General features: G+C 38.0%; 1 protein-coding gene across 3 annotated transcripts in view; it reads right to left on the bottom strand.

The window, feature by feature from the left end:
* Positions 1-11810, bottom strand: part of kcnn2 (potassium channel, calcium activated intermediate/small conductance subfamily N alpha, member 2) — a 38825-nt gene extending 27015 nt beyond the window's left edge. For 2 of the 3 annotated variants that reach the window (XM_015387268.1, XM_015387267.1), the window contains exons 1-2: positions 10873-11810; positions 10487-10582 (exon numbers count right to left, since the gene is read on the bottom strand). In XM_015387268.1, coding sequence (XP_015242754.1) covers positions 10487-10582; positions 10873-11673 — 897 coding nt within the window. In that variant the 5' untranslated portion in view covers positions 11674-11810. The remainder of the gene's footprint in view (positions 1-10486; positions 10583-10872) is intronic. The other variant, XM_015387266.1, reaches the window with a different exon arrangement.
* Positions 11811-12531: the final 721 nt, after the last annotated feature.

Genomic DNA, 12531 nt, shown 5'->3' with positions numbered 1-12531 from the left:
ATGAATGGTTATTTGTTTGTATCTGTGTTGCCCTGTCCAGGGGTGTACCCCGCCTCTTACCCATAGACACCTGGAGATAGGCACCAGCACCTCTCGTGACCCCAATCGGGATTAAGCGTGTCAGAAAATGGATGGATGGATATCATTAACCCTAACAGTGGCATACTGATAGAAACACAGCTGTGGTACATAGACCCTACCAGGATCTCTGACCCTCATAAGCAGAAACATTGGGTGTGATTGTCTGTTTGAAGGAAACAATGACTGAGATGGAGGAAGTTAGGGTTCAAACCGGTGAACCTCTGGTTGCATGACAAACTTCTGCATCCTATGCTACTGTTGTGTTTCTGTTTAACTAAAAACTCAACATACAAAGAAAAACAAATTTCACTCAGGAAGGACTTTAAAGTTATCCTGAATTTCAACCACACGGTTACTCCGGGGTAAACGAGTTACTTCTGCAATGCCGCTCCAGTAGATGGCGCCGTTAAGCTTTTTTGCTGTGGCGAGCATCAACATTTTTATAGTAGAGGCAGTCACAGTGACTGACTCAAACCCCAAATAACATGGCTACCAAAATAACAAGATAACTGATAGATCAATGTCTTCTGATGAATATATACAGCACTTGCTCTTTTTTCTCTACATTTACAGTATCTTCAATATTAGCTATGTAAAATATCGCAATATATTATGCAATATCGTGATAATATCGTATCATTACCCAAGTATCGTGACGTGTATCGTATTGCAACACCCTCGCCAATACTACCCCCCTACTTCCAGTAAATACCCAGAATTAAAAAAAACAGGGACAGTTCATGAGCAACACATAATTCTCAGATCCAACAAACATTGCTCACATTTTTTTTTTTTTTATTGCGGTCTCATCATGAAAATAAAATAAAAGACCTCTCCCTAATTTGCAACACAAAGCTCAAAGGGCAAGTCGAGAGGTCATCATTTAATACTGAAGACACATTCATTTAGACATGGTTTCTCTCAGATAGCCCGCTTGTTTTCTGATGGACTCATTGCAGTCTAATCACTGAGAGTGCATGTCCCATATCTCATCACAGCAGAGGTTTATTCATGTCAAGTTGATGTACTGCACACTTGATTGTGTCTTAAGCTTTATTCCCTCCATGAACCTCGAGCTGTTTGGGAGAGCTTCAGGCAAATCACCAGTTAGTTTAGTTACTGGTTTCGCAACTCTTAATAAAACTAATGGAGTGCGACTCAATATTTAATTTGTGTAATGTGGAGATGGAAACATATATCTTGTCATTGAGAATTAAATCACTCAGTCTCATTAGTAAATTAGTTTGAGAGGTTCAGTCCAATTAGGAATTAATGCAATGCTTTATTTATGGTATCAAAGCGAGCCACTAAGAGGCAACTTTGCAGAGTAAATCTGAGTAAATCTAAGGCTGCTGCAGATTCAGTTTCCTTTTGTTTCTTGAAATAGAGTCTCAAACTTGTTTTTGGTTTTTGTCTACTCAAGCAAATGTTTCAGAGTCAGTGTATAAATATGCCTGTCTTTTAGTGAGCAGAGACTGCTGCTCAGTTCCAGTTGTTCACATTAATAATACAAAATAATCATCATGTTTAAACTGAAATGCAGTAAATTTTATCAATAAATAATCTTTAGAATTGGCATGCCTGGGTGTTTCTGCTGTGAGCTTGGACGTTTACTTAAAACACTGAGGTCACCAGCCAGAGGTGGTTATCTGACTCCAGTCTGGACTCTACGTTGGTAGAGGACAGATTTCACTTTGAGAAATGCAGATAGCCTCCTGTAAGTCGAAGCATATCTCTGACACATATGGCAGTACTAAGAGGGGAAAGGTTATACAACAGCAGTGGAGTTCAACTTAGGAAGGAGTTCCTGGAACAAGCTGGACACTGGGCTGTGTTACTGTTCTTATGTACTGTAAAGTTTAACACTGTGTGAGTGTCAGCAATAACTTTTAGCCAAAACAGAAAAGGCCCCCAAAAGCATTTTGCGTGAGTTTAGGAGGACTCAGCAAAACTGTCATTACGAGGTGAAGAGAGACATTGTGTCCTCAACACAGATGCCCCCGAGCAAAGACATCCTTGATGCAAGTTTGTGTCTGCTCAGAAAAAGGCTCAGCTCATCAACTGTCAGACAGCAAGAAGAGGATCCCAGCTCCATGCAGCTTGTATCAGGTTTAGGCAATGAGAAGTCAAAGTCAGGACAGAGTTACAGACTAAATGATATGCTTCACTGCAATTGCACCAAACATGCTTAGAAAAACATTTTATAAATCCTAAAACTGTAATAAAAAAATAGTAAATAATAAAAATGAAATTAATTAAACTATGGAGTCCTGTCTTTACATTCACAACACAGCAAATAAGTATTTGCCTCCTAAAGATTTACTCTGTTTTTGTTTTTGATCACATTATATTGTGTTAAAAAATCAAAACAAAACAAAATTGCTATTTTCAAATTATGAGTTTATATATTAAAACATAGTAAAAGGATTGAAAGGGAAGTGATAACAAGCATAGGGCTAAAAAATGTATATAAAAAGAAACAATAAATGCTCTTTAAATGAAAAGTAGTTGCTTCTCAGTGATGCAGGAAGATGTTTTTTTCTAAACGAACCCACTGGAGTTTGCTATGATACCAAGATTTTAGCCTGGACCAGAAGTTTTTTGCAAAAAAAAAAATAAATAAATAAATAAAATACATACATAAATAAAAAAAAAATGAATAGGTAGTTCTGAGATTTAAGGATGAACAGGCGGAGAAGTATGATGTTGTGAGCTTGGGAAACTTTTCCCAAAGTTTCCCAAGAGAGCATAGCTTCATGGACACTTTAGATATCCCCCAAATATTTCATTAAGACATCTGTTGGACCAAGTTAGTTGTTTGGACCAAGTTAGTTGGTCCAATTCTACCGAGCTGAAATCAACATAGAAATCTTTCACCAAACAAAACAAAACATCAGCCTTGTCATCAATCTCCTGCACTGGGATGATGACATTACACCAAGAATGCAAAAACATGTATTAATAATCTCATTATTAACTATAGACCTAATAAAATACATTCGTTACAATATTTTAGGGTTGATGTTTAACATAAAAAACTCAGCCACCAGTGATTGTGTTGAAAACCTTTTCAAATTGGGAATTTTCAAAACTAAGAAGATGTAGGCTACTCAAGTTGATGGTTGAAATTTTCCTCACTTTTACATTTTAAAGTTATGCAAATGTACAGAAGGATGAAAGTATTTTTATTTTTTTTTTTATAAAACATCTATCTCAAGAGTGCCAGTAAATGTGGCCGACGCTGTAGTTGTATTGATTGTTTTTTATTAAATCACTACTACAGTAGGGCACCCATCTCTGCCAGAGCAGATGTATTCCTGCAAAAAATTGTGTTGTTGTACCACCATCCTGATTGACCTAACCTTGGGATATTTTACCTACTCCAAGAGGGCAAGTGTTTGTGTTGAGTTTTATTTTTTTCTTCCAAGAGCCTGACAAGAAAATCAGTTTTGTGATTGGTGGGAATGTTGAGAGAAAACATTTCATCATCCTGACTTATCCCACTACCTCTGACAGGCATCTGTGAGTACTCATGGATGTGCATGCATAATCTATGCTACTGCAGGAGCAGGGGGAAAAAAAAGAGTTCTTTAGAGGTAGAAATCTATATGGCAACACTGCAAACATGTTAGCATTTTTGTGCAGAGTAATGAGGCGAGGGCCAAAAATAGAAATCAAATTCAATGAAGGGCACATGCAAAACTCTTGTTTTGAGCTGGAGACTTTCTCTAAAGTTAAAATGACAGCTATGTCTCCACTTTAAATGTTAGTTGGATTTTAGAGTGAGCTCTTAGAGTGCAACTTTTTTGTTTTGTAAGATTAGTATGAATACATTTATTAAGATGAAGGGTCTTTATATTTTTCCCTAACCAATGTTGAGAACTGTTCCCTCTTCATTTCTAAAACCAGTCACATGATTCCTTTATTGTGGGAACAGCATCTGACAGTCATCAGCCTTTAAATTAAAAACTTAATTCCACTTGTCCTCAAGAAAAAACCCAGGAATCACCAAAACTCAACCTGCATTTACCTGAAAACTAATGAAAAACAAAACAAAACAAAAAACAGAATAACTTCCTGCATCAAAGCAAGTTTAGACTGACAGGCTTCTTGTCAATAACAAGACTGATGTTTGAATGAGTCAATGTTGGGCTTTAAAACCTAGGACTATTGTACCTATTAAGCATGGTGGTGACAGCATCATGCTAATGGATTGTTTTAATTGCAAGGTTGTATTAGTGTGTTGCAGACAGTGGATGTATTAAAAAAAAAGATGCAGGAATATCTCTAAAATTTTTTAGCTTTAAATAAAATTACTCATCTAGCAGCTAAAGCTTGGACAAATTTGGGTTTTCTTCAGGATAGTGATGTACAACAACCTTAACTTGTTTAAAAAGTCCTTAATTTATTCATGTTTTAGCAATCTGTATCAATCTTTAAAGCTTGGATCCATAAGTATAGCCTTTTACTTATTTGACTAGATGTACCATAAAACTGCAAATAAAAGCTAAAAATTTGGGTCTTTCTTCAATGTTTAGAATATGCAACTTAGTTGAGTCAAATTTTCCTCTTGAGACAAAAGTACAGAGGACATGAAAAACAAGCAAAATCATCAGTAAGGCTGTTTACATGCAACATGATCAAGGCTAATATGGAATTTCTTCATTCATGTATGTGTGTCTGCATGTGTGCTTCAGCACATATGTTCATCTGCAGGAAACAGATTTTGACAGAGTAGCAACAACAGCCACAAAAGAGCCTGAAGCGAGGAAGGAAAGGAGCAGCTGGTGAGGTGGAAGTAGCAACATAAACAGTATGAGCTGGATTTAAACGGCAAAAGGGAGCTGGTTGCTATATACGCCCCAAGAGGGCCCAATGAATTGCAAGACAGAGCTTCTCATCATCTTTTACATTTACAAAACCCTGGGATAAGCAGTGTTGAGAAAGACATGATAATGGGTCTAGATTTGTCTCCAGAGTTCAGTTATTAAGAATTTATGTTGAAATCTGAGCTGCAATAATCAACTCTGTGGCAAACAATTACTGCAATACTTTTCTTTTTAGGTCAGGATATGAAATAATAATAATAAAAAAAACCTCTCTTTGTGAAGGAAGAGCTATCTGGTGTGAAACATGCTTTGGTTCTTGATGTGACTGTCAGGGAAGCTTGGATCAAAGAGGTTTAATCAGTCTTTCTGTGGGATAAATATACAACGGCTGACAACAAACACGAAGCAAGACAAGCTTGTTTTAGAGCTAAAATGAGCATTTCAGTGTTCCTGAGATAGCAGGGGCAAAGGGACATCTTTGCTTTTATTGCAATTCAAACAGAAAAAGCTGAAATAATCAATTTAGACAATCAAAAGTATTTTTATAGAAAGAATAATGAAAGCATGCACAACTGAAACCAGATATGTACACACAAAAAAGCACATTCTCTTCCCTTTTCACTCAAAATCAAAACAAAGTTTTACTATTTTAGGTCATGTTGGATTAAGGGAAGTTTTATAACATACACTCTGTTATCCTTAAGTCAAATTTGAACTAATTTGGTGAAATGGATGGAATCATCCATTTGGAAAAACCCACTCAAATCCAAGGTCTGACTTGACATGGCTAATATTTTCAGGTACTGCTTCTTTATGATGCAATTTACTGGATAGTGTTCTAAGACTTGCAAGCTTCTTGAAAAGTGTAATAACGGATACCCAAGTCAAACAAATTATGCTGGAAGAACCTATCCAATAACACCACAGAGAAGATTAGTTACAAGAGAGACCCTGGACTATAGAAACAGATATTGCTTTTGTTAAACAGCTTTACTGGAACCCTTTGCTTCCACTAAATGACTCAAGGAACTTTTCAAGAACCAAAAAATCCACTTCAACTGGATAACCAACCTGATACCCCCTCAGCACAACTGATGTAATAATCCATGCCTTGCTTAAGTTAATTGTGTAGAAGCCAGAGGAGTCAGAGAAGGTTAAAATACCGTGTCAAATTTGACCCATGCCATTTTTTTTTCTAATTTCTTATGTCTATTTGAGCCTGCCTGCAGGGAAAATCAAACACCTCTGTAATGAAATTAAATGTGGAATGGATGTTGGTGATTTGCTGTCATCCTTCATGAAGAAAGACTCACAGCTGAAAGCAGTGCCACAATGCAATGATTGAGCCTCTCATGGGATTTGCTAGTTCTAAATTTACCAACGAGGCTGATCCATTCAACTGATAATGTGACTTTAGATCAAAAGAAATAAAAAAAGGTTACCTTTTCATCCAAGTAGAAAAGAGAAGAAAAATAAGGCATCTATTAATATCCGAGAGAGGCTTAAACGGGACAGAAACCAGCAGGATCAGCGTATGCCCATTGAGGCAATCATATGCATAAGAAAATGCATTAACATGATTGAACATGATGCTGTTTGAGGAAGCGCTTATGTTGCATTTTCTTTAATGTGAGCTTTTCCTTTTGATTTGATTTTATATAAAAAGAAAAATATGTTTTAGATAGATGAAACCTTTCAGCCAACATGCATCTACTCAGCAGCAATTGCAGTTAATTTTATAGGTATGAACTCAGTGAAGACATGCAGACAAAGCACAACACTGTTCCAAGGCGAGCTTAAAAACGTGTGTTGAAGCATCTCAGTAGAGAGAGTTCTAAGGCCTGTGATACATTTTTAAAATCATACCTGCAGAAAGAAACACTTTAAGTATTGCTTAGCAGGTTTGATTTGAGGGGAAAAAAACTTGAGGCAACTCATTTAAATAAAGAACTGTGAAACCTTAAATTGAAAACATTAAATCTCTAAAACTAAACCTTGTGTTGTTGTTGTTTCTGATAAAATGTGCTTTGCCATAGTGGAGGTTTTGGATAATAAAAACAACATATTTTTGAACCAGTAAAAAGCTATAAAAGATATGATTTCATGCAGTGCTGGCTCTTGCCCTGGGCGAAACCGTCCTTTTGCCCAACCCCACAATACTGCTAACAGAATAATATCAGCAGGGAAAAGGACATCTGGGGGGATGGATTCATGCTGCAGGAAGCAAGCCATCTTTATGCAATTGAACCAAAACGAAAAAGACCATGACTAAACTTCAGTACTGTTGCATGTATATAAAAAACAAAACTGAATATTAAATCCCCCCCCCCCCCCCCAAGAGTAATCATCACAGAGCCTGTGAAGGGAAAATTAAATTAAATCCAAGGGATATGATGTTCACATTCAGCTTTTCCAGGATTTATGATTAAGATTCAATGCTTTATCTATTTAAATTTTGTTATTTTTATTCTTTTCACTTTGTCTTTGACGTTTCAGAATCAGAATCGGGTTTATTGCCATTGTTAGTGAAGAAGTTCACAACTAGGAATTCTTCGTGGTACAGTCGTGCAACATGAAACATATAAAAAATACATATGGTTAATTGCATTATTATTCATATTCATTATTAATTTATTATCAATGGGCTGCAAGATGTTGCCGTTGCAGCATGAAGGTCCTGAGTTTGAATCCAAGGCAAGGGTCTTTCTGCATGGAGTTTGCATGGTCTCCCTGTTCATGCTGGATATGATGGCTTCCTCTTACTTGCTCTCAGACATAACTATTAGGTTAACATGTGACTCTAAATTGCACTTAGGAGTTGGTGTGTGTGTTTCCTTGTTTTTTTAATACATTTTGGAGCCCACTTTCAGGGAAAATGCACATTGTGGGGACTGACTGCTTCTCATGGGGCCCGATGCTTGGACACCACACAGGGAATTGCTGTTCTTGGGTCAGGGGTGATGTTTAGAACGAAGTATAGAATTGAGTTTAGGTTGTGGTTATGCCTAGGTATGAACCCATAATGGTAAGGGTTAGGGTCACGGTTAGGATGTAGAAATGTATGGAAGTCAATGGAAAGGCCCCACGAAGATAGTGAGACAAGTGTCAGTGTGTTTGGGTGTGTGTGCCTGTACTTGCTTATCTTACCTATAAAGGACCATTTTTGGTATATTTGCTGACCTTCTGAGGACCAACAGGCCTTATGGGACCAAAGGCTGGTCCTAATGTGGCAGACCCCCATTTTTTCCCCTAGAGTCAGTTAAGTGTGGTTAGGGTTAGGAATATACAGATAATGCTTAGGGTTATGGTAAATGTCAGGGTTAGGCTTGTAAGTCAATTTAGAGTCTCAATACGGATAGAAATATAAAGTTGTGTGTGTGTGTGTTCATGGTTGTATCTCTTCTGATGGACTGGTGACCTGCCTTTTGGGTTCTCTGCCTTTTGCCCAAATGCTGCTACCCCTCTGTGATCCTGACAGATAAGCGGTAGACGTTGGAGGAATGGACCCATTAACCCTCTATTGCCCACCTCTCGGCTCCGTGGTCTTAAACCAAACAATACTTTCAGACAAATACTGATTTATTTTAAAGACAGGAACACTTAAGTCAAAGGTGAGCTGTGTTATTTATCCAATCCAGTAAAGCAAGGACAGCTCACACTCCTACACAGAAGAAACCAAACAACAACTACATAAAAGCATGTCACAGCTCAGTAGAGCCATCTGCTCTGAGCAAGATTCAGTTATACAATTGCACCTCAAGAACAAAGGACACACCTTTGAAGACAAAAATGCTCAGATTTTTGACAGAAATGAAAGATGGTTTGAAAGAGGGGTGAAGGAACGCTAAGCAGAAGGGGGGATTTTATTTTCAGCTCCCAAGCATATACAACTCTGTCATTGAACTAATTCTGAAAAACATTATACAAGCAGTCGCATCATGATTAAAATTACCAAACACAAAACTCATACAAATCAACAGACCCCAAAAACTCAGGAGAATGAAGGGTGGGTCTTTGATTTGCATCTAACTCACAATGCTCTCTACAGATTGTCAGGGAGCTGACAGAATTGATAAAGACTACCGGGTGGGTGTTGAAACATTTTCAGTAAAACAGAATGTAAGTTTAGTAGCCTCAGATTTAAGCCAGTTTTGTGGCAAAAGGGACCCTTCCAAAACATTTTATTTCTACATAAACTTCTGAAATCAAAGCTAACAGTAGGTAATGCATTCTGATTGGCACAGGGTAGAACAGCAGATAGAAACAAAAATCAAGGCATTGTTTGTGTGTATTTTTTCAAACAAAATAAGCCTTAAAAGATACCTGGGTTTCTATTTTTAGTAAAGAAAGTCCAGTTTAGGTTTACTCAATCTAAGCACTTTACACTTTGAATTAAATATGATCAAATTGAATCCAGACGTTTTCACACAAAAAAACAACTAAGAAAAAAGCAACATCCCCACCCCCCAGACAAAAACCCAAAACACACACTTTAGTTTTGCACTAGATCTGAAGCTTTGAATCAGATTAGTGGCATTTCACAGACACTGTCCATATTCTCCTCCCTGGAACACAAAATATGGTGTGGATTCACTCTCTATTAGGGGTTAAGCCAGTAAACAAATTATAATATTTGAAGAGAATGTAAAGAACCAACAATTAAGATCATATAGTAAAAAGCGCAAGACTTGGAAATAATTAATTTAAAGAAAATTTATTTTTAAAGCCATTCTTAATGAAAGAAAATAATGCAAAAATAAAACCAAACTTTACATATTACAAATACTTTTTTTTGGCCATATAGTAATCCCCTTAAATTCGATCTTCCCTGGTGATTTAAAGTGTATCCATCAAACTCTGGACAAGTTGGTCTTCCCTCAATATTTAACATCAATATATTGTAAAATGTTGTGAATTCTTAGCAGTGTTAGTTTCTGTGTTTAACCACCTTAATTTTACCCAACAGGCTGTAGGCTGGAAGTCAACGCTAGACCTCAGATGCCTTTTATTTTAAGTGGAGAATCTGAGGAATGCATGTTTTGTAAGGTTTTTGGAAGGGTGAGCAAATGTACCCCTTTTACACAGAGTATTTCTATGTGCATTAACATGCAAACTGCCAAAGATGTTATTGGGTTTTGTCTTCTGGGTATTAAAAGTCAGTGTGAAGCTAAATGAAAGATGCATTTATGCTGGACTGATATGTGGACAGAGATAGGTAAATGTGTTATGTTTCTTTAAACAATTTTAATCATATATTAAAAAAATCTATATCTATATAATTATCGTTATTAATGTTGTTAGTGTCGAAGTCCTACTTTCCATCTCAGCATTAACTGTACATCAAGCAAGCAGTAGAAAAGCATGCTTCCTGCAAACAGTTAAACTGCAACCCAATGACTGGTGGTCCCCCTGGATGGTGAGCATTACAAGTGGAATATTGCATAAAAGTCTGACCCAACAGAACGATTATAGTATGTTTTAAATATTATAACTAGTGTTTGATTACTCTACTAAAACAACAACAAATATAATAATGAAATCGTAGAAGGAGAATAAAAAAAAAAAGTTTACATTACCTGTATCTCTCTTGCATGGTATATGATAATCAGCCCCAGGAGAATGATTGTAGAAAGGCTTATCAGGCATTTTAGAGCTAATGAATACAGGGATTCCTGCAAAAGAGTGAGAACACTAAAGCCAAACAAGACTAAACATGATGCCATGCACACTCCTCAAAATACAGAGTATGTCCTTAATTAATGTTTGCAACTAATTGGGACATGGCAGTTTCTTAACATAATCATTCTGGTTCTCTTTCTTGATCAGACAACAGAGGATCAGACTTTTCTTCCACACTTTTTTTAAAAAAAGTTTTTTTTTTAACATCTAAACGATTTGCATCCACAGTGGTTGTGGTGAGGAGTGACTAAATTACCCACGAAGTTTGAGGAAAAATACGCACCTTTCCATAGGCTCCCCATGACAGTTCAGTCTCTATTACCATCACTACGATCCCAAACATCCCGAAGATTAAAGCATAATCACTGAGGCGCTTCCTCTTCTCAAACAAGGCCCGTCGGTGTCCCAGCTTCTCCCCAATGTTCTGGTTCTTCTTCTTCCCCGATTTGCCGCTGCTGTGGCCGCAGCCACCCCCTCCGTCCACCGACGCATAAGGCATCAGGTTGGCGGAATTGTTCTCCGGCTTGGATACAAGAGTGTCCGACGCATCTGCGGCGCAGATGGGCTGCAGAGGCTGCGACTCGGAATCGAACTCGTGTATGTTTCTGCGGGATGAGCCCAAGTTGCTCAGCGGGCGCATGACACCGCCGTTGTACCTGCAGCTGCTCATGGCTATTTCATTGTAGGAGTTGCTGTCTTTGTGGCTGCTTCCGAGGCTGCCCCGCTGACGATAGTACTGCTGCTGCTGATGTTGGTGAGGATGAGGATATCTGGATGAACTACCATGACTAGAAGGTGTGAAGTCGCAGGCGGTACTCTGCTGGTAGCCTTGCCTCGATGATGTCTCTGAAGGTGTCCTTAAAGTTCCCACAGTGGTCGGCGACGTCCCGCGAAAGACGAGGCTTTTTCTCGCATCACAGGTGTTGCAGCTATTGCAGGTGCAACATTGGTCGTGCTGCTTGCCGAGGCGCTGCTGCTGCTGCTGCTGCTCCCGTCCGCAGTAATAGTGCTGGTACCTACAGTGCTCGAGCTGCTGCTGCTGCTCTGGGAAGAAGTCGTTGTGCAGCTGGAAGGGGGTTTCCATGTCAGTGCTGCCGTTCACAGCAGCAGTCAGGCACCAGGGAGCACCCGACTAAGGGCGTTCTGGTCCTCCACACAGGAGGACAGAGCCGCTGCATGAGCAGATCCATTTCGGCTCCGGGAGAATGTGTGAGATGGACCTCCGATTGGGCTGGGGGGGCGGGGGGATCAGACCAAAACAACTGTCTCGACGTCACGAAAAACGTTGGGATGTGAAATCCTGCCGAATTTCATAATGGGATCAGGAGAGAGTATTGCTGCTTTCTGAATTTACTGCAAACTTGCCACACACAAGAATATCATTTGTATGCTCCTTGGCTTATACTGCTTTGAAATTAATTTGTACATTCTTATTATTTTCTAAGGGTATCATTTTATATTTAATGCTTAATTTCTTTGATCAATACAATTATATCATTATTATAATTATCACCACTCTTTTCTCCAAATATATCTATCACCACTCACACCACCACCCGTGTTCCTATGATGTGCTTTATTTGCTTTACATTAGGCCTCCGAAAGTCCATTCCTGAAGTTTTTCTAACCCTGAATGACTGGACTTGGGCACTACAGCTTTAAATAGAATCCATTGTTATAGGTACAAACTTAACTGTGTTTAGTTAAGATTTCATTTTAAAAGTAGAGCTTATTTATGTTGTGGAAAAAAATATAAATAATTTAAAATAAAAAATGTCGACTTTTTTGTGTTATTAAGTCCTACATTTTTCCTGATAGATGCATAACATTCAAACATTAAATAAAACCAATTTTATTTTGAAATCTACTACGATATTACCACATATGCAAATTTGGTTTATAACACTAATATTATGACGTTTTGCGAAAATGAATGGACAAA

This window comes from Cyprinodon variegatus, unplaced genomic scaffold (genome assembly GCF_000732505.1).
Source record: "Cyprinodon variegatus isolate N-32 unplaced genomic scaffold, C_variegatus-1.0 Scaffold390, whole genome shotgun sequence".
Lineage (NCBI taxonomy): Eukaryota > Metazoa > Chordata > Actinopteri > Cyprinodontiformes > Cyprinodontidae > Cyprinodon > Cyprinodon variegatus.
The sequence above is the reverse complement of the archived record's forward strand: the minus strand, read 5'-3'. Positions and strand labels throughout refer to the sequence as shown.